Source organism: Mauremys reevesii, linkage group 4 (genome assembly GCF_016161935.1).
Source record: "Mauremys reevesii isolate NIE-2019 linkage group 4, ASM1616193v1, whole genome shotgun sequence".
NCBI lineage: Eukaryota > Metazoa > Chordata > Testudines > Geoemydidae > Mauremys > Mauremys reevesii.
In genome coordinates, this window is record NC_052626.1 from 31,902,506 (window position 1) to 31,926,443 (window position 23,938).

The 23,938-nt window shown below is 46.5% G+C and overlaps 1 protein-coding gene across 2 annotated transcripts in view; it reads right to left on the minus strand.

The window, feature by feature from the left end:
- KCNK13 (potassium two pore domain channel subfamily K member 13) overlaps window positions 1–23,167 on the minus strand; it is a 145,481-nt gene extending 122,314 nt beyond the window's left edge. For both annotated transcript variants that reach the window (XM_039535094.1, XM_039535095.1), the window contains exon 1: window positions 21,479–23,167. In XM_039535094.1, the coding sequence (XP_039391028.1) occupies window positions 21,479–21,815 (337 nt within the window). In that variant the 5' untranslated portion in view covers window positions 21,816–23,167. The remainder of the gene's footprint in view (window positions 1–21,478) is intronic.
- Window positions 23,168–23,938: the final 771 nt, after the last annotated feature.

Genomic DNA, 23,938 nt, shown 5'->3' on the forward strand with positions numbered 1-23,938 from the left:
GGCCGGATGCGCTGCATCCGAGGGTGCTAAAGGAGTTGGCCGATGAGATTGCAGAGCCATTGGCCATTATCTTTGAAAAATCATGGCGATCGGGGGAGGTCCCGGATGACTGGAAAAAAGCTAATGTAGTGCCCATCTTTAAAAAAGGGAAGAAGGAAGATCCAGGGAACTACAGGCCAGTCAGTCTCACCTCAGTCCCTGGAAAAATCATGGAACAGGTCCTCAAGGAATCAATCCTGAACCACTTAAAGGAGGGGAAAGTGATCAGGAACAGTCAGCATGGATTCACCAAGGGCAAGTCATGCCTGACTAACCTAATTGCCTTCTATGATGAGATAACCGGCTCTGTGGATGGGGGGAAAGCAGTGGATGTGCTATTTCTGGACTTTAGCAAAGATTTTGATACAGTCTCCCACAGTATTCTTGCCAGCAAGTTAAAGAAGTATGGGCTGGATGAATGGACGGTAAGGTGGATAGAAAACTGGCTAGATGGTCGGGCTCAACGGGTAGTGATCAATGGTTCCATGTCTAGTTGGCAGCCGGTATCAAGTGGAGTGCCCCAAGGGTCGGTGCTGGGGCCGGTTTTGTTCAATATCTTCATTAACGATCTGGAGGATGGTGTGGACTGCACCCTTAGCAAGTTTGCAGATGACACTAAACTGGGAGGAGTGGTTGATACGCTGGAGGGTAGGGATAGGATACAGAGGGACCTAGACAAATTAGAGGATTGGGCCAAAAGAAATATGATGAGGTTCAACAAGGACAAGTGCAGAGTCCTGCACTTAGGACGGAAGAATCCCATGCACTGCTACAGACTAGGGACCGAATGGCTGGGCAGCAGTTCTGCAGAAAAGGACCTAGGGGTTACGGTGGATGAAAAGCTGAATATGAGTCAACAGTGTGCCCTTGTTGCCAAGAAGGCTAATGGCATTTTGGGTTGTATAAGTAGGGGCATTTCCAGCAGATCGAGGGATGTGATCATTCCCCTCTACTCAGCACTGGTGAGGCCTCATTTGGAGTACTGTGTCCAGTTTGGGGCCCCACACTACAAGAAGGATGTGGATAAATTGGAGAGAGTCCAGCGGAGGGCAACAAAAATGATTAGGGGGCTGGAGCACATGACTTATGAGGAGAGGCTGAGGGAACAGGGATTGTTTAGTCTGCAGAAGAGAAGAATGAGGGGGGATTTGATAGCTGCTTTCAACTACCTGAAAGGGGGTTCCAAAGAGGATGGATCTAGACTGTTCTCAGTGGTAGAAGATGACAGAACAAGGAATAATGGTCTCAAGTTGCAGAGGGGGAGGTTTAGGTTGGACATTAGGAAAAACTTTTTCACTAGTAAGGTGGTGAAGAACTGGAATGGGTTACCTAGGGACGTAGTGGAATCTCCTTCCTTAGAGGTTTTTAAGGTCAGGCTTGACAAAGCCCTGGCTGGGATGATTTAGTTTGGTTTGGTCCTGCTTTGAGCAGGGGGTTGGACTAGATGACCTCCTGAGGTCCCTTCCAACCCTGATATTCTATGATTCTATGATTCTATGAAATGCCACATGGAATATGATAGTGATCATGGCAAATCTTCTGCTCTTTCCTTCCAGGGAGCCTCATAATTTTGTCTTTTCTGCTTGGGATGACATGCTCCCATCTCCAGGTAGAAAGACTAGCAAGTGTCCCTGCACTCAGGCAGCACCAATTAGATGCAGCTGCAGAACATGCTTCATGTGGAGAACAGGAGCTTTAAAAGGTGAAACAAGTGATAGGAAGGGGAGGAAGTTTGTCCAAGAGCACAGAGGCTGCTAGGGATAGCTAGTAAGCTCAGTAAGCCCAGCCCAAGGCAATGGCTAGCCTTTCCCCCTACCCTCCTCTTTGGCTAGGGCCAAACACCGACACTGACAGTGTGAGTTTGATACCAGCACAAGGTCCAAGAGGGCTGCTTCTTGCCAGCAACCTGTGACAGGACCTGGGGAGCACCTCCAGGGACTACAGGCAAGTGAACTGTAATTGGATTCTGAAAAGATCCTGGGAATGAGCTGAATTCTTGCCTGGATAATTGAGATTGTCCAGGAGTTGGGCTTCTGCAGAGGACTTAGGGGCAACAGACTCAACAAGACTATGGCTGAGCCCAGGCTAAGGGCTGGCCAACTAAGCTGGTGGCGAATGCAGGCAGGAAGCCCAGACAGAAACCAGGCTCTGCACCAGCACCTTTGAGAGGGGGCTTCAGCTTAGATGGATGCTGAGCGCTGGTGCAGGTGGATGGTGGAGTGGCAACAGCAGCAGGCCAACCAGCAACTTTAATTCCAGCAGCAGATGTTGAAGCAGCGGATGGCCCAGCAGCAGGTCCAAGCAGTGCAGCAGCAGCTGCTGAAGGAGCTTGTGCTCTAGCAGCAAGAACTCCAGAGGGACTTTCTGCTACTGTTAAAACCGCCTGCCCCTGCACAGGAAGGCCCCTCAGGGCCCAGTCCACAACAGGGAGCTCTGCCACTGGAGCTGGTGAAGTTAATTAAGATGGGCCCTTATAACAATCTGGAGACGTTCCTCATCCCTTTGAGAGCGTAGTGCTGGCCTCTCAATGGCTTCCGGAGCATTGTGCAATAGTATTAGCTCCACAACTGATAGGACAGGCACACTTGGCTTACCACAACCTTGATCCAGGGCAGGCTAGAGCTTACCATGCCCCTATCAGGCATAAATAGATATTACTTCACCAACCAATGAAATTCAGACACCTCAAGGGTGGAACCTGGCAGGTGTATAACAGTGCACAGCTACAGTCAACACAGCAGTTTAGGTCAGGAAGTGAATAAGAACATAGTATCTAATTGAAACTGCAGAAGTAATTTATCTATCTATCATGTGTACACTATGTAGACAATAAAAGATACTCTATGTTCTATTAGGTGCCACATTAATTTTCACACAATCCTTTAACATCCCTATAGTATCTTCCTATATAAACTTTAAGAAAACTCATTGATAGGTCTGGAAAAAAACAGGGACTGAAAATAATCGTAACATAAATATGGATACTGCAATGACTTAACGGCATGAAACAAATTCAGAAAGACATAAATTGCATTTCTGATTATTAAAAAAGTGAGACTGTGGCTAGAATAAACAGCCACCTCTCTCAATGACACATTGAAGAATAAAAGGGACTCAAGAGTAAAAAAAGAATGAATTTACTGTGAAGGTGGATTATCTAGAAATTGAATTACCAACATAGCATCTGACTCTGTATAAGCAGAAGCCACTCTGGCTCTCTTTTATTTGAGGGAGACACCATTTTTGGGAGGGGAGGAAAAGGTTGTAAGATATCTGGGTTTTTTAGCTTTTGCATTGTGATTTTATTTTTCTAAGAAGAGTATTGATTATTGTTTGCTTCCTAGTACAATATTATGATTGACTTATACCTGATTATTTCTCCTTCTGAATCCTGCCAAGCAAATTGTGATTATGTCCCTTTTAATTATAGCAGTATGGCTTGTTTGTATATGGCCAGTGTGGGAAGTATCATTCAGTTGGGGAAGCTATGTTGTGACAGCTGATAAGAAGCATGACGCATCCTGCATCCTGGCAGGGGGTTTGACTAGATGACCCTTGCAGTCCCTTTTAACCCTACGGTTCTATGACATTTGACGTCTGGCCAAGTGAGGCCTCTCACACCTATGTGTGGAGACAGAAGAAAGTATATGCCTGTGGTGATTGTGAAATCATATTATGCTGTGCTTCAGTGTGAGGCAGTGCCAATACTATGCTTATAGTGGCTAGATGGACATATCACCAAGATGATGGTCCCAGTCTCATAGAGAAGGGTGTCAGGAACAGACTGGCTGGGTCACAGCCCAGAATGCTACAAGCACAGGTCACAGTGGACATGCTTCTTTGCCGGTGCATATCTCACCAGCAGCCCCAAACCAGATCTGCAGATTTACCTAATGGTCTCTTCACCTGTACAGTGAATGGGCTTTATTTTTATCTGTCTGGGCACAACTTAAAATTGTCCCTAGCCCAAAATTAGAGGCCTTTTAAAAGAAAAGCCAAGATGTATTCAGCATCCTGGGCTAGTCTGCCTTGAAGATGTCAATTTCCTGATGTGTGAGTGCAGCTGTTGTTTTCCCTAACTGTAAATCACAACCAGCTCAAGGCTTCTTCATTTTTCTTGTCTGAACGCTTCCTCCTACGCGTGGAAGCCCTTGTGCCCCCGACCCTATTTTTGCAAACAAGGCAGGTGGCTCATCCCATTGGGGTAACTTTTACTCCCTTGGCCCCTCCCTGTGCCTATGCCCCCCATTCGCATGCTGCCTGGGATCTTTATCATAGATGAAACTGGAAAGAGCCTCCTGCGTTAACTCATTTAGTACTTACATTATATTATGTGTGTGGCTTCGCTTGAACATTCTTGCCTTGTTCTGTTTCTAACACAGCCCTGTTGCCACTGCAGTTTTATGACAGATCATTTGTTCCTCTCTACGTTTGTCACAGTGCAGCTTTGATTTATGCAGATATGCCCTGTGACATAAAAGCATTTCAGCAAGAGAATGCAGTGAACTCTCTGACAGGCAGCTCAAGCAAATAAGCCCCTCAAAGTTTGGGAGCTGTCTGCCATTTGCCTCACAGACATAACCCTTACTGCCTGGGGAATGCTGAAATTGGTGCCACCAAGCAAGGAGGCACGTGATAGCCCTGGGGCTGTCAGAAACAAAATGTCACAGTAAGGATGCAGCCAGCATATACTTTGCTTTTGCTGTAGACCCATGCAGGTACGAGGATGAAGCACAGGTAGGACAAAGTCAAGCCAAGGCCATGGCAGTACCAGCAGTGATGACAAAAAGAGGAGATCGTACATGGAACAATGCAGAAAATGGCACTTTAAAGTGGCTTCTGATCCCTTCATAAAAGTGACTGTCTATACTACCGGGGCAAGTCGACCTAAGTTACGCTACTTCAGTTATGTGAATAACGTAACTGAAGTAGACGTAGCTTAGGTCAACTTACCATGGTGTCTACACTGTGCTGGGTCAATGGGAGATCCTCTCCCACTGAATTCCCTTACTCTCCTTGGGGAAGTGGAGTACTGGAGTCGACCAGAGAGCGCTCTGCGATCGATTTAGTGGGTATTCACCAGACCCACTAAAACAACACCGCTGCATCGATCGCAGCAGTGTCAATCTACCAGTAAGGGTAGACATGGCCTAAGAGAGAGAAAAGGGGTGGAGGGTTGCTCAGGGGATTGGTATTGGGTTACAGACCTTCTTTGCTTCAACTCTGGTCCGGGCTGGTAGTGGTTGAGAGGTAACCATGTTGATGGCTATTTGGTGGCCTCTGGGACATAAACTGGTGATGTCAGTCCAGTTGCTAGACAAATGTCCACATCCCAATTGGTACATTTGTTGGCAGTCTCAGCAGAGAGGCCAAGTATGGCTGTGGAAAGTGAATTACCTTCAGTCCTAGAAATAGGGCTAAAGCACACTGGTAGGAAACCATTCCACTGTCTGTGCTCTGCAAATACAGAACTTAAATCTCCAGGGCTCTTAGTTCAGCAGCATTAAATTCACTTTTAAAAAACATAATAAAAGACATAGGCAGGACACTGTACTTTACTGACACACCAGCAAGTACTTTGTGATTTTTAATTCTAACAGTGTTTGAAAGAAAGCAGAAAGAGGATGTTTTCTTCTTTTTCACTCTGCCAATTGTTTGCACATCATGCCACCCTCCTTGACTTTCCCTACCTCTAATTACAGCCTCTTTATTTAACATCTACTTTCTCTTATTGGCATTGTGCAGGCCTTGCCATTACTCTCTCTTATGGGCGGGGGGAGGGTCTTTAAGACATCTGCTGAAGAAGGTGTTTTCTTAATTAACATCCTCTTAGTGGTTCTATAAATGTAATTGCTGCATTTCTTGAACAAGCTGTACTGTTCTACTAACTACATTAAGGCCATCATGTTGTCTATCAGTAAGTAGGCTTCTACTTAGTGTAATAGTTTTGGGCTTTCTTGGTTCTTATGTTCGTGAAAGGTTCTCCTGGCAGAATGTTTCATTGTAAATTTCAGCTCCTTAATCAATATTGTTCACTTACCCAAAGACATTTCTTAGACTCCACTCTTTTCACATATACATACCCATTGTTTCTCAACTGACTATAGTGTCTGATGCATGCAATGTTAATTACTCCTACCATGTTTCTGATGTCTCTTCTCTGCTATTTCTATTTGTCAGGATTCTTCTATTTTCTGCAGAAAAAGTGATATCTCTGAACACCTGCAGTAATTTGCAGCCATTGCAAAAATTAATCATTTGAAAAGTGTGCCAAGGGACAGGTACTATGCACAGTACATTCAATATCCTGAACAAGGGAATAGGTCAGACAAATCACAAAGTGCATTGTATGGGAGATTCAAAACAAATAAAAGGAATGGCTGCCTGGGGAATTAAAGACAAGTCACCCTAACTTCGAAACCTGGAAAGATACTAGAACAAACTATTAAGCAATCAATTTGTAAGCACCCAGAGGATACCAGGGTTATAAGGAATAGCCACCATGAATTAGTCAAGAGCAAATCATGCCAAATCAACTGTATTTCCTTCTTCAGCAGGGTTACTAGCTTAGTGGACAAGTGGGAAGCAGTAGATATGATATATCTCAATTTTAGTAAGACTTTTGACATTTGACATTTTCAAACTAGAGAAATGTTGTCTAGATGAAATTACTACAAGGTGGGTGCACAACTGGTTGAGAGACCATACTCAAGAAATAGTTTTCAATGTTCACTGTTAAACTGGGAGGAAATATCTAGTAGGATACCACCGGGGTCATTCCCGGGTCCGGTACTATTCAATATATTCATGAATTATTTGAATAATGGAGTGGACAGTATGCTTATAAAATTTGCAGATGACAGCAAACTTTGAGGGGTTGCTAGTACTTTGGAGGACAGGATTAGAATTCAAAATAATCTTGACAAATGGAGAATTGGTCTGAAATAAGGTGAAATTCAATAAAGAAAAGTGCAAAGTATACACTTAGGAAGGAAAAATCAAATGCATAACTATAAAATCGGCAATAACTGGCTAGGTGGTAGTATTGCTGAAAAAGATCAAGGGTCATACTGGATCACAAATTGAATATGAGTCAACAGTGTGATGCAGGTGCAAAAAAAAGGCTAATATCATTCTGGGGTGTTTTAACAGGAGTGTTGTATATAAGATACAGGAGGTAACTGTTCTACTCTACTTGGCACTGGTGATGCCTCAGCTGGGGTACTGTGTCCCATTCTGGATGCCACACTTTAGCAAAGCTGTGGATAAATTGGAGAGAGTCCAGAGGAGAGCAACAAAAATCATAAAAGGTTTAGAAAACCCGACTATGAGGAAAAGTTTAAAAAACTGGGTGTGTTTAGTCTTGAGAAAAGAAGACTAAGGGGAGGCTTTATAACAGTTTTCAAATATGTTAAGGGCTGTTACAAAGAGGATGGCGATCAGTTGTTCTCTGTGTCCACTGAAGGCAGGACAAGAAATAATGGGCTTACTCTTCAGCAAGGGAAATTTAGGTTAGATATTAGGAAACACTTTCTGACTATAAGGGTAGTTAAGCTCTGGAATAGGCATCCAGCTGAGGTTATGGAATCCCTGTCACTGGAGGTTTTTAAGAACAGTCTGGACAAACAGCTGGATGGTCTAGGTTTATTTGGTCCTGCCTCAGAGTAGGGGGTTGGACCTACATTTTCTCTGATTCTAAGGCCTTGTCTACACTACACGTTTAAACCGAATTTAGCAGCGTTAAACCGATTTAACCCTGCACCCGTCCACACAACGAAGCCCTTTATATCAATATAAAGGGCTCTTAAAACCAATTTCTGTACTCCTAGCGCTCAAATCGGTATTGCCATGTCGGATTAGGGTTAGTGTGGCCGCAATTCAACGGTATTGGCCTCCGGGCGGTATCCCACAGTGCACCATTGTGACCGTTCTGGAAAGCCATCTGAACTCGGATGCACTGGCCAGGTAGACAGGAAAAGCCCCGCGAACTTTTGAATTTCATTTCCTGTTTGGCCAGCGTGGAGCGCTCACCAGCACAGGTGACCACGCAGAGCTCATCAGCACAGGTAACAATGCAGTCTCCGGAGAATCGAAAAAGAGCTCCAGCATGGACTGCACGGGAGGTACTGGATCTGATCGCTGTATGGGGAGAGGATTCCGTGCTAACAGAACTCCGTTCCAAAAGATGAAATGAAAAAACATTTGAAAAAAAATTTCCAAGGCCATGATGCAGAGAGGCCACACCAGGGACTCAGTACAGTGCCGTGTGAAAGTTAAGGAGCTCAGACAAGCCTACCAGAAAACCAAAGAAGCAAACGGAAGGTCCGGGGCAGGGCCGAAAACATGCCGCTTCTATGCTGAGCTGCATGCAATTCTAGGGGAGTCCGCCACCACTACCCCACCCCTGTCCGTGGATTCTGAGGTGGGGGTAATCTTAGCCATGCCCGAGGATTCTGCGGACGGGGAAGATGAGGAGCAGGAAGAGAAGGACGAGCTTGCAGAGAGCACACAGCACTCCGTTCTCCTCAACAGCCAGGAGCTTTTTCTCACCCTGACGGAATTACCCTCCCAGCCCTCCCAAGCCACTATCCCAGACAATGAAGCCATGGAAGGGACCTCTGGTGAGTGTACCTTTGTAAATATAAAACATGGTTTAAAAGCAAGTGTTTTTTAATGATTAATTTGCCCTGAGGACTTGGGATGCATTTGCAGCCAGTACAGTTACTGGAAAAGTCTTTTAACATGTCTGGGGATGGAGCGGAAATCCTCCAGGGACATCTCCATGAAGCTCTCCTGAAGGTACTCCAAAAGCCTTTGCAGAAGGTTTCTGGGCAGGGCAGCCTTATTCCGTCCTCCATGGTAGCACACTTGACCACGCCATGCATGTAGCAAGTAATCTGGTATCATTGCATGACAAAGCCTAGCTGCGTATAGTCCCAGTGTTTGCTGGCATTCAAGCAACATCCGTTCTTTATCTCACTGTGTTATTCTCAGGAGAGTGATATAGTTCATGGTAACCTGGTTGAAATTCAGGAATTTAATTAAGGAGACAGAGATGGCCATTCCTACTGGGCTGTTTGCCTGTGGCTTAAAAGAAATCCTTCCTTGCAGGTAGCCAAGCAGGGGGAAGAGGGGGGTGGTGATTGATGCTGAGCTTTCTCACGTTTGGCTAGCAGGGATCTTCCATGATACCAGCCACGCGGTGTGGGGAGGGGTAAAGCGATCATCCCAGAGAATTGGATGGGGGGGGTGGTTTCTGCTGCTGCACGTTAACAGGAAAGAAGCACCACTCAACAGGCTTTGCTTGCTATGTGGAAAAGGAGGGCGCTGGATATATGAAGGCTGCAGAAGACGAAAGACAATGGCTTACCATGGCCGCATGCAAGCCGAATTCTGCTGCCCGGACCTGCATCTGTGAGATCTCTAACACCAGAGCCGCAGGCACTCAATATTAAGATGCAAAATGCAACCTTGTAGTGAAATCACATTTGCTATGTAAGGTGAATAGTGTTGTTCACCGTGAAAGAGTATAACCATTGTTCTGTAAAATGTATCTTTTTAAATACTTCTCTCCCTTTTTTCCCTCTCTCATGCAGCTGCAAATTTTTCAAGCCTCCTTACTCTGTCCCGAAGGCTATCTCAGATAAGGCAGCGGAAAAAAAAGACGCGAAACGAAATGTTCTCGGAAATCATGGAAGTGACCCGCAATGAGAGAGCTCATCTGAATGAGTCGAAGGACATGGTATCAAAGTACAGGAAAGAAGCCAGTGACCGTGAGGACAGCAGGGACGAATGTGAGGACAGGAGGGATGAACGTGAGAAGAGAGACGCTCAAGATGAGAGGAGAGATGCTCGAGATGAGAGGTGGCGGCAGGAAGATCAGTTGTGGCGGGATGCTCCGGCGTATGGTGGAGCTTCAGGAACGGCAGCAGGATCTTAGAGTGCCGCTGCAGCCCCTATATAATCACCCTCCTCCCTCACCATGTTCCTTAGCCTCCTCACCCACCAGACAAGTAAGAACACGTGGGGGGAGGCTCCGTGCACCCGCCCACTCCACCCCAGTGGACAGCCCAAGCAAAAGGCTGTCATTATTATGAAATATTTTTAGTGGCCTTTTTCTTCCCTCCTATCCTCGTCCCAAACTCCACCTGGGCTACCTTGTCAGTTCTCTCCCTCTTTTTATAATTAATTAATAAAGAATACATGATTTTTAAACGAGAGTGACTTCATTTCCTTAGACAGCAAGCTGTGTTTGAAGGAGGGGGTGGCTTACAGGGAATGAGTCAATCAAGGGGTGGTGGGTTTCATCAAGGAGAAACAAACACAACAGTCACACTGTACCCTGGCCAGTGATGAAACTGGTTTTCAAAGCTTCTCTAATGCACACCGCTTCCTGGTGTGCTCTTCTAATCACCCTGATATCTGGCTGCACGTAATCAGCGGCCAGGTGTTTTGCCTCAGCCTCCCACCCCGCCATAAAGGTCTCCCCCTTACTCTCACAGAGATTGTGGAGCACACAGCAAGCAGCAATAACAATAGGGACATTGGTTTGGCTGAGGTCTGAGCGAGTCAGTAATGTGCGCCAGCGCGCCTTTAAACGGCCAAATGCACATTCTACCACCATTCTGCACTTGCTCAGCCTGTAGTTGAACAGCTCCTGACTACTGTCCAGGCTGCCTGTGTATGGCTTCATGAGCCATGGCATCAAGGGGTAGGCTGGGTCCCCCAGGATAACTACAGGCATTTCAACATCCCCAACTGTTATTTTCTGGTCTGGGAAGTAATTCCCTTGCTGCAGCCGTTTAAACAGAGTAGTGTTCCTGAAGACGCGAGCGTCATGAACCCTTCCCAGCCATCCCACATGGATGTTAGTGAAACATCCCTTGTGATCCACCAGTGCTTGCAGCACCATTGAAAAGTACCCTTTGTGGTTTATGTACTGGGTGCCCTGGTGCTCCGGAGCCAAGATAGGGATATGGGTTCCACCTATCGCCTCACCACAGTTAGGGAATCCCATTGCAGCAAAGCCATCCACTATGGCCTGCACATTTCCCAGAGTCACAACCTTTCGTAGCAGCAGCTTTTAGTGATTGCTTTGGCTACTTGCATCACAGCAGCCCCCACAGTAGATTTTCCCACTCCAAATTGATTCCCGACTGACCGGTAGCTGTCTGGCGTTGCAAGCTTCCAGAGGGCTATTGCCACTCGCTTCTCAACCGTGATGGCTGCTCTCATCTTGGTATTCTGGCATTTCAGGGCAGGGGAAAGCAAGTCAGAAAGTTCCATGAAAGTGCCCTTATGCATGCGAAAGTTTTGCAGCCACTGGGAATCATCCCACACCTGCAACGCTATGCGGTCCCACCAGTCTGTGCTTGTTTCCCGGGCCCAAAATCAGCGTTTCATGGCTAGAACCTGCCCCATTACCAGCAGGATCTCCAACGCGCCGGGGCCCACGGTTTGAGAGAATTCTGTGTCCATGTCCTCATCACTCTCGTTGCCGCTCTGCGATAGCCACCTCCTCCTCGCCTGGCTTTTCAGGTCCCGGTTCAGCATAGACTGCACGATAATGCGCGAGGTGTTTACAATGTCCATGATTGCTGTCTTGAGCTCAGCAGGGTCCATGCTTGCCAGTATGGCATCTGCACAGTTCACCCAGGAAAAAAGGCACGAAATGGTTGTCTGCTGCTGCTTTCACGGAGGGAGGGGTGAGACTGTACCCAGAAGCACCAGCGACAATGTTTTTTGCCCCATCAGGCACTGGGATCTCAACCCAGAATTCCAATGGGCGGGGGAGACTGCGGGAACTATGGGATAACTATGGGATAGCTACCCACAGTGCAACGCTCCGGAAATCGACACTAGCCTCGGTACATGGATGCACACTGCCGAATTACTGTGCTTAGTGCGGCCGCGTGCACTCGACTTTATACAATCTGTTTTAAAAAACCGGTTTCTGTAAAATCGGAATAATCCCGTAGTGTAGACATACCCTAAGGTAATGGCACATAATGACACATAGGGGATCTGTGGGCAGGGAACAGCCTCAGCACTCCTCCTGTTCAGGCCAACATAAACTAGGAGACATCACAGAAACTGCGAGGAATCCACCTCCACTAGAATTCCTTGAAGCTAAAGCTATACATCTGACACTTAACCTACAGAAAAATATCCGTTATAAGACAAAGGTGATAGCCTTGATATGTTATTTTGGGCCTCTATTGTCTAGTATGGGATGTCAACAAAAGGCACTTTCTCATTATGGGCTGCACAAAGGAGCTGGGAATAATAAGCACTTTTATAGGGGACGAGGACCTCAAAGCATATTACACTCATTAAATGATCTTACTATCCCATGGGACAGGAAAATACTACATAGATGGATGAACTGAGACTGAGATGGATTAAGTGACTTGGCTAAACTTAGAGTCAGTGACAGAACTGGGAACAGATGCCAGGAGTCAGACTCCCAGTGTACTGCTCTAACCAGTATCCTGCTCTGCTGTGTAGAGGTGCATCTTTCTTGACAGAACAAGAAGCAATGGTCTCAAGTTTCAGTGTGGGAGGTCTAGGTTGGATATTTGGAAACACTATTTCACTAGGAGGGTGGTGAAGCACTAGAATGGGTTACCTACGAAGGTGGTGGAATCTCCATCTTTAGAGGTTTTTACGGCCCGGCTTGACAAAGCCCTGGCTGGGATGATTTAGTTGGTGTTGGTCCTGCTTGGAGCAGGGGACTGGACTAGATGACCTCCTGAGGTCTCTTCCAACCCTGATATTCTATGATTCTATGAATGACTGGGAAAGAACACAGAGGACCTAAAATTAGAAAAATATCTAGTAACTAAACAAAGCAATGAATGAGAAACCACCAGCTCCAGTGAGATAAATCCATTGTCCTGTTGAGTTCTTTGCCTTCATGGTAAATTGGAGTCCAGTGGGTGATTGTCAAAGGCAGCCCCTCCTCAGAGCGCTCTCCTGCAGCAGGCCACTGTACAACAAGTGTACTTGCCTCAGTTTCCCCTTTCTTTTGTCCATGAAAGGAACATCAGGTGGGGTCTACAAAGATACTTAGGCACCTAAATCTCAGACTCCAATGCCTATGTTCTGGGTTTAGGTGCCTAAGGCCCAGTTTTAAGATTCACTGTAATCCACAAAATTCCCACCCAATCCTGTAGTCAACCTAAACTCCCAGAGAGCCTAAATTTTCATGGTAAAAATTCCCTAAATGCCTATAACTTCTGCCTTTGAGCATGCACACTGCTGCTTCCCTCTGGGCATCTAGACACCTGTCTTCTGATGAAGCCCCTATCTCACGGGCGGAGCCTGATCCAGTAGACATGCTCAGAGGCCACATACCAGACTGAAAAACTGGCCACTACGGTAGGAGACAGTGGTACTACCCATTTTATACCTTTTAGCACAGTGGGTAGAACACTCACTTGGGATGTGGGGATCCATGTTCAATTACCCCCTTTTTGCCAGAGAGGGAGAAAGAATTTGAACCTGAGTCTCCCACCTCTCAGGCGAGCCCTTCAACCACTGGGCTAACAGTTATAAGATGGGCACCATCACCACCACCACCACCACCTCCTCCAGCTGTTTTGTGTGAAGCAAGTCAGCACCTAACTCAGGCCTGGTTGTCACTGCACCCCAGCAGAGTGCTCAAGTACCAAAAAGCTCTCATACCCTAATTTTGAGAAGTCCTTTCCTTCCCGCTCACCAAGCCCCCCATCCAGTTTCATCCCCCTAACTGTCTAGTTGATAAAAATAAAAATTTTTTTTATTACTGTTTTGTGTGTTTCTTTTTAGAGAGGAGACTGTGTTTGAAGGGGGAGGGGTTGGTAATTTGACAGGACAATCACCTTTACCAGGTACAGACAGACATGGGGGGCAGGATCACAGCACACACACAGTCAGTTCAATGATGACAGTTACCCAAAACCACCTCGACATTTTTTTTCCCCATGCATTCTCATTCTCCAAGAAATCCCTTACGTTCCTAAGCTGCCTGACTCCAGGTGGCTGGTTCCTGTTCGTGGATCAACACCCTTCTTGTCAGCAGCTCCCATTGGCCTGCGTAGGCAGCTCCCTGCCTAGCATGCTGGCTTTTGTGGATCACATTCTAAGGCAACTATCTCTCCCCATTTATTGTGTAGGGAGCCTAGATGCCTAACTCAGCTTTGTGGATCACAGTGATGTTCCTGTTATTTTCTAGGCACCTAAAAATTAAGCACCATGATATGCAGCATTGTGACACTGAGTCCCTTTATGGATCTGGGCCCTAGTCTCTCACAGTGTCCAATTCAAAAGTCCACCTCAAGGCATAATTTATTCTTGTACGTGTCCACAGAATCCTTGTAATAAAACCAATCTCCTGAAAACCCTGAAGTAGATCGGGTTCCCAGCAGTTTTCCATACCCGCTCCCAGGACAACATTTCCCATTCACCCTCTCAAGAGTCCATCTCCAATCTGTTCCCCGACTCCTTCTGACATTGTTCCAGGGCTCCACTCTCCAGACCATCTACCTGAGAGCTCCCAGATTCGCTTCTTTCCTGCAACTCTTCTCCAGGGGCCCCAAGTCAGGTCTCCCATGAGTGTCTCCCAGCAGTGTTCCACTCACCCAGGCCTCCCTGCCAGTGAGTCTTAACTCTGCCCAGGGAACATCCCTCCAAGACCAACCCCTTGTTCTGGGTACAGCTCCCCCAAGCCCTCTGCTTAGTTCTGCTGCAAAGGGCAGCTATCTTTCTGGGCATGAATCTCCCCTCGCTTATGAAGGTTTTGCACTGGTGTAACTCCATTCAATAATTACTGTTGATTTTACCTGGGCATGAGTGAGAGGGGAAATGGGCCCTTTCTCTGGCATTAATCAGCACTTCCTCCTTGTTTCTTGGATAGACCCTGTTGCAGCATTGTTCCATATGGCTATTTTCCATCTCTATTTTGCTTGATACAGATTTCTCCCTTAGTGAACAATAATGTTTCCTTGTCAGTGGCACCTTCTGGCTGCCTTCTATAGGTGCTTTGGCTCCTTGCACTCCCTCCTGTGCCACAGGCTGATGTGATTGCCAGTGGCTCTCTCATTTGATTATGCAACACACCCTCCACAGAAGGAAACATTACTCACAAGAGCTTTGGATCATGTATGTTGTTGCCAAATCTCTTTTACACTCCTCTATTTGGGTTTCACATCGTCCACAACACAGTGTACTGCAGCTGCTTGCATACAGGAATGATGCAGAATTTCTATAATTTCTCAGGAAAGGATCCTTCGCTTTTCTGAATAAAATTACACAAGTCTTCCCCCTGTTGCCATCACACATAGTGCACACAGACATGGGAGGCTAGCTCTATGTCTGTTATGCTAGCTTGATAAGTTGCTTCCTTCTCTTCATCAAGATCATGACATTGGCTCTGATGGGCACATTTTAAATTAAAAGAAATAAAGAAAACATGTCCCTTTGACTCTGTCAGGCAACATTAGCCAGAGAGAGAGAGAGCATATTTACATAAGATAAGGAGACACTGTCTAGATAAAAACAACATACGGTTAAAAAATAAAGGCTTGATCTAGTGCACATTGAATGAATGCGAGTCCCTCTATTGGTTTCAGATGGCCGTGGATGGGGCCCTAATAGTTGCTAAATGCATCACAAGAGCCCAAATCCTATGAGTTGCTGAGAAAGCTGAACTTCCATTTACTTCAGTGGTCACTGAGGATGCTCAGTACTTTTCAGAATCTGGCTCTAAATGATTAAACTGAAAAAATAATAAATTAATTTATTTTTCACTCATTGTGGCCTGTTTATTTTTACACGTGATTCAGCTTGGGCAGTGGAAGGAGGTTGGTCAGTTTCACTTTCTAGTTCTCATTCCTGGGTTATGGACACAGTAGCTGAATGTTTTCATTAAAAAGATTTTCTGCATTGTTTCCTATTAAAACTTTTCTAAGTATTGTGAGACTTTTCCTCCTATCTCTCAAAGCCAAAAATATCTGGCAGTGTATCTTTTCAGACACGGTACCTTGAGGCAGCTGACTCCATGGGTAGCATTATTTCAGCAATGCATAAGTCATATAGTGAAGTGTTTGGGTTTGCTTCATTTAGGGGCGTGGAATTCATTTACTTGATGTTGCCCTAGTACTATAGCAAAGGAAGTTTGGTAGGAAAAGCACAGAAAAGAGTAAGAACAATATACCAAATTGTAAGTTCACGCGAGAAATAAATCCACATTTTATTAGGGCTGTTTTCCTGCTAACTCAATAGCTTCCTACATGGGTACATAATACTGCGTGAGGAGGTGCTGTTAATAGGAATAGCTCATAAATAAGTCTATTCCTGAAAAACAGCTTGCAAGCAGAAACAGCTGGTCCACGTTTCTATTGAAGAGATCAAATTTTATGGGAAATTGGAAAGCAGTCCAGCTTATTAGGAAAAGGAGTGAAGAAGGTAGCCACAACGGAGACAAGCATTGCTAAGGAAGATGAATGGATAGCAAGAAAGGGTTCATTTCAAGTTGCCAGGTTTCTCCCATACAAAGAATGGTAACACGGAAGGATTGAGAAAACTGAAAAACAAACGCCATAACAACTTTTACAAACAGGTATCACAGTATTGTATTCTGCTATAAGGATTCAATTCCGCAAAGCACTTAAGCATATGTTTAACTTTAAGTATGTTCTTAAATCCCATTGATTCAAGTTCAAAGAACATGAAACACCCAAATCTACATGCTATAAAATAACAGGGAACAAAAATAAATATGATGTCCATCTTACCCAAAGTTTATCTTAAGAGTTAATTAAGAGACTCAACTAACTTTAGAAAAGGCTTAGCACAACCCCTTGAAAGTCTCAAGCATTCATCACATAGCAGGGCAGCTCAAAGCTGCTTTATATGGGGAAAGTATTAAAGAAGAGTTCCATGAAGAATTCCTGTATGTAATTAATCACTCCTCAATAAATGGATCACGCTGAAAACAAAGTGAAACCAATTTCATCTGGAGACCCTTTTAGAAAAATTTTGTGTTCCCATTTTTCACAAGTTAAATGAACACAAGACAGTGTTCATTTGTTGCATTTCTTATCTCACTAAAGCAAGCTCAATTTCTCTAGAGCTTTTGGCTGTCTGAAGCAATCCCAATCAAGCCTTCTTCCTGGCACCCCTAGACCCCTTAGGGACTTCTTTTCAGCACTTGAAAACATGAGAATGGTCATACTGGGTCAGACCAATGGTCTATCACGTCCAGTAACCTGTATCTGAAAGTGGTCAGTGCCAGATGCTTCTGGCAGTTGGTGCTTTAGAGACATCTAGAGCATGGGGTTAGGTCCCAGACCATCTTGCATAATAGTCCTTAATGGACCTATCCTTCATGAACTTATCTAATTCTGTTTTGAACCCAGTTAAACTTTTGACCTTCACAACATCCTATGGCAATGAGTTCCACAGGTTGACTGTGCAGTGTGTGAAGAAGTACTTCCTTTTGTTTGTTTTAAACCTGCTGCCTATTAATTTCATCTGGTGACCCTTATATCTTGTGTTATGTGAAGGAGTAAATAACACCTCCCTATTCACTTTCCCATATCATTCATGATTTTATAGACCTCTATCATATCCCCCCTCAGTCATCTCTCTTCTAATCTGAACAGTCCCATTCTTTTTAATCTCTCCTCATATAGAAGCTGTTCCATACCCCTAATCATTTTTCTTGCCCTTCTCTGCACCTTTTCCAATTCTAATATATCTTTTTTGAGATGGGGTGACCAGAACTGCACGCAGTATTCAAGGTGTGGCAGTACCATAAATTTATATAGCAGCATTATATCTTCTGTTTTATTATCTATCCCTTTCTTAACGATTCCCAATATTCTGTTCACTTTTTTGACTGCTTCTGCACATTGAGCAGATGTTTTCAGAGAACTATCCAAGATGACTCTAAGATCTTTTTCTTGAGTGGTAACAGCTAATTTAGACTCCCATCACTTTGTGTGTATAGTTGGGATGATGTTTTCCAGTGTGCATTACTTTGCACTTATCAATATGATTTCATCTGCCATTTTGTTGCCCACTCTCCTACTTTTGTGAGATCCCTTTGAAACTCTTTGCAGTCAGCTTTGGACTTAACTATCTTGAGTCATTTTGTACTGTCTGCAAATTTTGCCACCTCACTGTTCATGCCCTTTTCCAGAAGATTTATAAATATGTTGAACAGCACAAACCTCAATACAGATCTTTGAGGGAACCTCGCTATTTACCTCTCTCCATTGTGAAAGCTGACCATTTATTCCTACTATTTGTTTCCTATCTTTTAATTAGTTACTGATCCATATGTGGATCTTCCCTCTTATCCCATGACTGCTCGCTTTGCTTAACAGCCTTTGGTGAGGGTGCTTGTCAAAGGCTTTCTGAAAGTCCAGATACATTATATCCACTGGATCACCCTTGTCCACATGCTTGTTGACTCCTCAAAGAATTCTTGGAGACTGGTGAGGTATGATTTCCCTTTACAAAAGCCATATTGACTCTTTCCCAATATATTGTGTTTATCTATGTCTGATAATTCCATTCTTTACTAGTTTCAGTCAGTTTGCCTGGTACTGAAGTTAGGTTTACTTGTCTGTAATTGCCAGGATTGCTTCTGGAGCCTTTTTTAAAAATAGGCATTACATTAGCTATCCTCCAGTAATCTAGTACAGAAGCTGATTTAAGTGATAGGTTACCTACCACAGTTAGTGGTTCTGCAATTTCATATCTGAGTTCCTTCAGAATGCTTGGGTGAATACCATCTGATCCTGATGACTTATTCATGTTTAATTTGTCAGTTTGTTCCAAAAACCTCTTCTATTGCTGCCTTAATCTGGGACAGCTCCTCAGATTTGTCACCTAAAAGGAATGATTTGGGTGTGGGGATCTCCCTCCATATCCTCTGCAGTGAAGCCTGGTGCAAGAAATTAATTTAGCTTTCTCCACAATGGCCTTGTCTTCCTCTTTGCTGCTTTTACAGATCCAGACTCTTTGCTACTTTTACAGATCCAGACTAACACAGCTACCCCTCTTATACTTGTCTTCCTTGAGTGCTCCTTTAACACCTTGATTCTCCAGTGGCCCCACTCACTGATTGGCAGGCTTCCAGCTTCTGATGTAGTTAAAAAAATTGTTGTTAATTTGTGTGTTCTTAGGTAGTAGTTCTTCAAATTCTTTCCTGACCTGCCTTATCATACTTTTACAATTGATTTGCCAGAGTTTATGCTCTTTTCTACTTTTCTCACTAGAATCTCACTTCTAATTTTTTAAAGGATGCCTTTTTGCATCTAACCGCCTCTTTTACTCTGTTGTTTAGCCATGGTGACATATACCTTTGTATACCTTTACATTGACCCTCTATTATGGTGTTTTTAAATAGTCTCCATGGCATATGCAGGCATTTCACTCTTGTAATTGTTCCTTTTAACTTCTGTTTAACTAGCTGCCACATTTTTATGTTGTCCTCTTTTTTAAGTTAAATGCTACTGTGGTGAATTTCTTTGGCATTTTCCCCCCTACAAGGATGTTAAATTTAATTACATTATGGTTGCTGTTAATGAGTGGCTCAGCTATATTCACCTCTTGGACCAGATACAGTGCTTCACTTCAGACTAAATCAAGACTTGCCTCTCCCCTTGTGGATTCCTGGACAAGCTGCCCCAAGATGCAATCATTAATGGTGACAAGAAATTTTACCTCTGCATCCTGTCCTGAGGTGACATGTACCCAGTCAATATGGAGATAGTTGAAATCTCCCATTATTATTGTGTTTTCTGCTTTTGCAGCCTCTCTAATTTCCCTGTGCATTTCACTGTCACCACCCTGGTCAGATGGTCGATAGTATATTCTTACTGCTATACTCTTATTATGCCAGCATTATTCTATCCCTAGAGCTTCTATGGTATAGTTTGATTCATTTAAGATTTTTACTGTATTTGACTTTATGCTTTCTTTCACACAGAATGCCACTCCCCTACAGCACAACCTACTCTGTCATTCCTATATATATTGTATCCTGGTGTTAGAGTGACTAGAGAGTAAGTGTGAAAAATCAGGACTGGGGGGAGGGGGTGGGGTAATATATAAGAAAAAGACCCAAATATTGGGATTGTCCCTATAAAATTGGGACATCTGGTCATCCTACCTGGTGTTACCATGTCACATTGATTATCCTCATTCTACCAAGTTTCCGCAATGCCTGTTATATAAATATCCTCATTTAATGCCAGACACTCTACTTCACCCATGTTCGTATTTAAACTTCTAGCATTTGTATATAAGCACTTGCACATTTTGTCAATATTTAGTTGCTTGCCTTCATGTGTTATATGTAAACTTACTGTCCCTCTAAGTCCAACACCATCAGCCCCCCTGTGATTTCTGTTCAGTAGTCATATCCCCCTACAGGCTTTTCTTCTGCTTCTCCAACCCTGAAAAGTCTAGGGACAAAACAAGATGTACAGAACACACTGACTTGTTGATCGTCTTACAGAAAGCAAAGGATTTGCATGATTTAAGAGTCAACATTTGTAAAGCCAATTACACATACTATATTCTACAGTTAATGGGATACTGTAAAGTGTGTTATATGGGATATGTTATACAGGAGGTAAGACTAGATGGTGACAATGGTCCCTCCCGGCCTTAAAAAAAATCAAACAAAACCTCAAGTTAGGTTTTGTTATAAGAAGATTTACAAAACCTAAAAATCAAGAAACATCAGTGAAGACAAAGCTTTTGGTTTAGATGTAAATGTTCCTCTACAGGTTTGTCATTACAGAACTGGGTGACCTCAAATGAAACTAAGTTGACTACTTTCACTGCCCCAGTTGAGTAAAATGCCAAAAACCAAGAAGTCAGCATGAATGATGAAAAATCAATGAGATTGTTAAGCCTGCTTCCCATTCAAAGATGTGAGGTGCCTGATGTCAATACACATAGGGATATTTGCTTTTTGTTTTACAAATGTGATTTTTCACTTGACAGTGTCCCTGAATGAATGAGGAGAAAGGTGTGATCATTTGTTCTGTACTACACTGAAATGTGTTTTAAGCAACCACAACAGGCAATTGGGGTGTTTAAGGGCATTTAAAAAAGGAAGAGGGGACTTGTACTCAATATGTTTGGGGACATTTTCTCATGTCTCCTCAACAAGGAAATTGTGTAATTAGGGTTTCATTCTGTATGACTGGGGTCCCCCTTTCCTCTGGTTTGCTGTGTAATCTTGTGGCAGTGGGATAAAGCAGACTTTTCAGGGGAATAAGGTAGAGGTAGATGAGATCATCCTTTTTGCTGCTCCTGGGGATTGAATCACCCCCTGATGCCTACATTAGTTATCTCTCTCCCCTTCCATTGTCATGGGTCACACTAGTAGGGATTCATTGTGATCGCCAGGGACATTCTTGCCCCTTAGACTTACCTATTGTTGAAACCACAGTCCCCACAAAATAAAAGGCCCCGGTAAAATCCCATCGGGGTCTGATGTCATCGACCCGGATCCCGGCCACACTGGCCTCTTGGTACTCCCGGAGAAAGTCTTGCAGCTCTGCCCGGCTCAGGTTGTGCCTCTGGCTGAAGTTCACGAACCTCTCCTCCCACTTCTCCTTGGCTTCCCTCTCGGTGGGCAGCTCGATGGCCGAGAACACAGCGGCCCCGCACAGCATGTACAGGATGATGAGCGCGGCCAGCAGCAGGAAGCGGGCGTTATCCTCGTTCAGGTGACCCAGGCTGGAGCAGCAGCAGCCGCGCCACGCCATTCTCCGCCCCGGGGGACCAGGCCGAGGGGGCTGCTGGAGCCCGGCACGACGTTTGCACCCGACCGCAGCTCCCCCAAACTCCCACAAGCGTAGCTGCGTCCTGGGTTATACTCCCGGGGCCAGGGCTGCCAGGGGCCGTGAGCAGCGCGATCCATGGCCACCCCGCATCTCTGCCGGCGGATCTGGGCGGCCTCTCCAGGGCACTTGGATGACAGAGGCGTGCAGCGCTTCGTGAATCTTTATCGCCACTTTCCCGCCCTTCCGTCGGCTCTGGGAGCTGGGGCTCATCCTCGGGCGCTCCGGGCCATTTCTCAAGACGCCCACTTGGGTCTGCTGGCTCAGAAAGTGACTTTCCGTCCGCGGGCAAACAACCCGTGCTCCGGGGCGCCCGACACAGCCCGCTCTGCTCTTCTCGTCAAGTTTCGGATCCTTTCCTTCCTCCGCCCCACACGCCTCCACTTAGCTAAGGGACCCCAACAACGCAACTCCAGCTTGCCACGAGGGGTGAGAGGGACCGAACTCCATGCGACGCGGCTGTCTCCGGAGCGCTCAGGTGCACACGTGCGAACTCATCTCTCCATGCCCCCAAAGCGAGACCTCCTTCCTTTCCCTCACACAAGTCAGAGCCATCCTGTCCCGGACCTTTCCCGGCATGTCTGCGCCTTCAGAGCGGCCGCGGGAACTTCCCGAGCATGCAGCCGCGCAGGAGTCCCCCCTCGACGTTAAAATGCAGTGGAGAGATCAGAGCAGCCCCCTCCATGGTCACCAAACGGTCCCCAGAGCCTCAATCCTTGCACAGTGCAGGTCACAGTGTGAACAGTGGGGAAAGAGCCCAGCCGAGCCTGGGGCCCTCAGGACGGGACTTGTGCCGAAGAAAGTGGAGTGGAGCCTACAGTTATCAATTCGGTTCAGATCGAATACTGAAGCTGGAGACCTGGGGTATCTCCCTGCCCAGGGAAAGTCCCCATCGGCTTTCGCTCCCTGTCAACGCCGGGTTTGTAAACTTCGTCAGCTCAAATCAAACTGGTGGCTAACACGGCTGGGTAGTAACCGATGCGCTAACGCGGAGCGACGCCTCGCACGGACCACGCGGAGTCAAGGTAGCGCTCGCCAGCCCGAGGGGTTAACATCCCGGGTCCGAGCTGATCCCTGGGCCGGGCCCCTCGGGAGCTCCATCTGCTGGGGGGGGCTAATCCTCCCCCCGCGTTAGAGGGTCAGCCCTGCAGTGGGGGGTGCCAGGCCGGTGCTGACAGTCCTCTCCGGAGGGTAGCTCGTGTCACACGGGACCAGCCTGCTCCTGTGTCAGCCGCAGAAGGCAGAGGATGCGGCTGCGACGGTCCCTCGGTCTCCCTTGCCGGCCGGCGGCCGCTCTTTTCTCCTCGGGGAGTCACGGCCCCGCCCCCTGCCCGGGAGCCAGGGCAGGCAGCCCCCGTTTGTGCGCGGCGCCCGCCCGGGCGGCAGCCGGGTCAGCGTCTGGGGGAGCCTGGCTGCGCGCTGCCTCGCTCGGTCTCCGCCTTGGTGCCCTCCCGCTCTTCGCCAAGTGCAGCCGGCTACAGCGGCGCCTCCGCCAGCCGCCGCCTTCCTCCCCAGCGCGCCTGGCAGCCCCCACCCCCGGCGGCACACAGCGCTGCAGCCGGCGGAGAGCAGCAACTGCCGATCCCGCGCTCCCCCGCCTCTGTGGGCAGCGCCAGGGGGGCCGGAGCGGGAAGACCCCTCGGAAGGAGGCAGGAGCACCCCCCCGAGGCCGAAGACAGGGGACGGATGAGCTGTCCCAGGCACTGCCAGGGCGCCTGTCTCCACCGTGTCTGGGCGCCACCCGCGAGCGTCCGCGGGCAGCAGCTCCGCTCCTATAGGGGAGGCGGCGCGCGCTTTTCTCTGCGCACTGTGCTGAGCGCGGCGTTTGGCCGGCGCAGTGGCTCAGGCGGCGTTTGCGCGGCTCCGTGGGCGGTCTGCGCGGTGCTGGATGCGGCGGGGGAAGGGAGGCGTGAAAACCTCTGCTCTGAGCGCGCTCTGCCCGGGGGCGCGTCAGGCCTTGGCTTGGGGAGCAGGGCAGCCAGGGAAAGGGACGGGTCCTTCTCTAATAACCGGCCTTTTTACACCTGGCGTCCAGAAGTGGCAGGCAG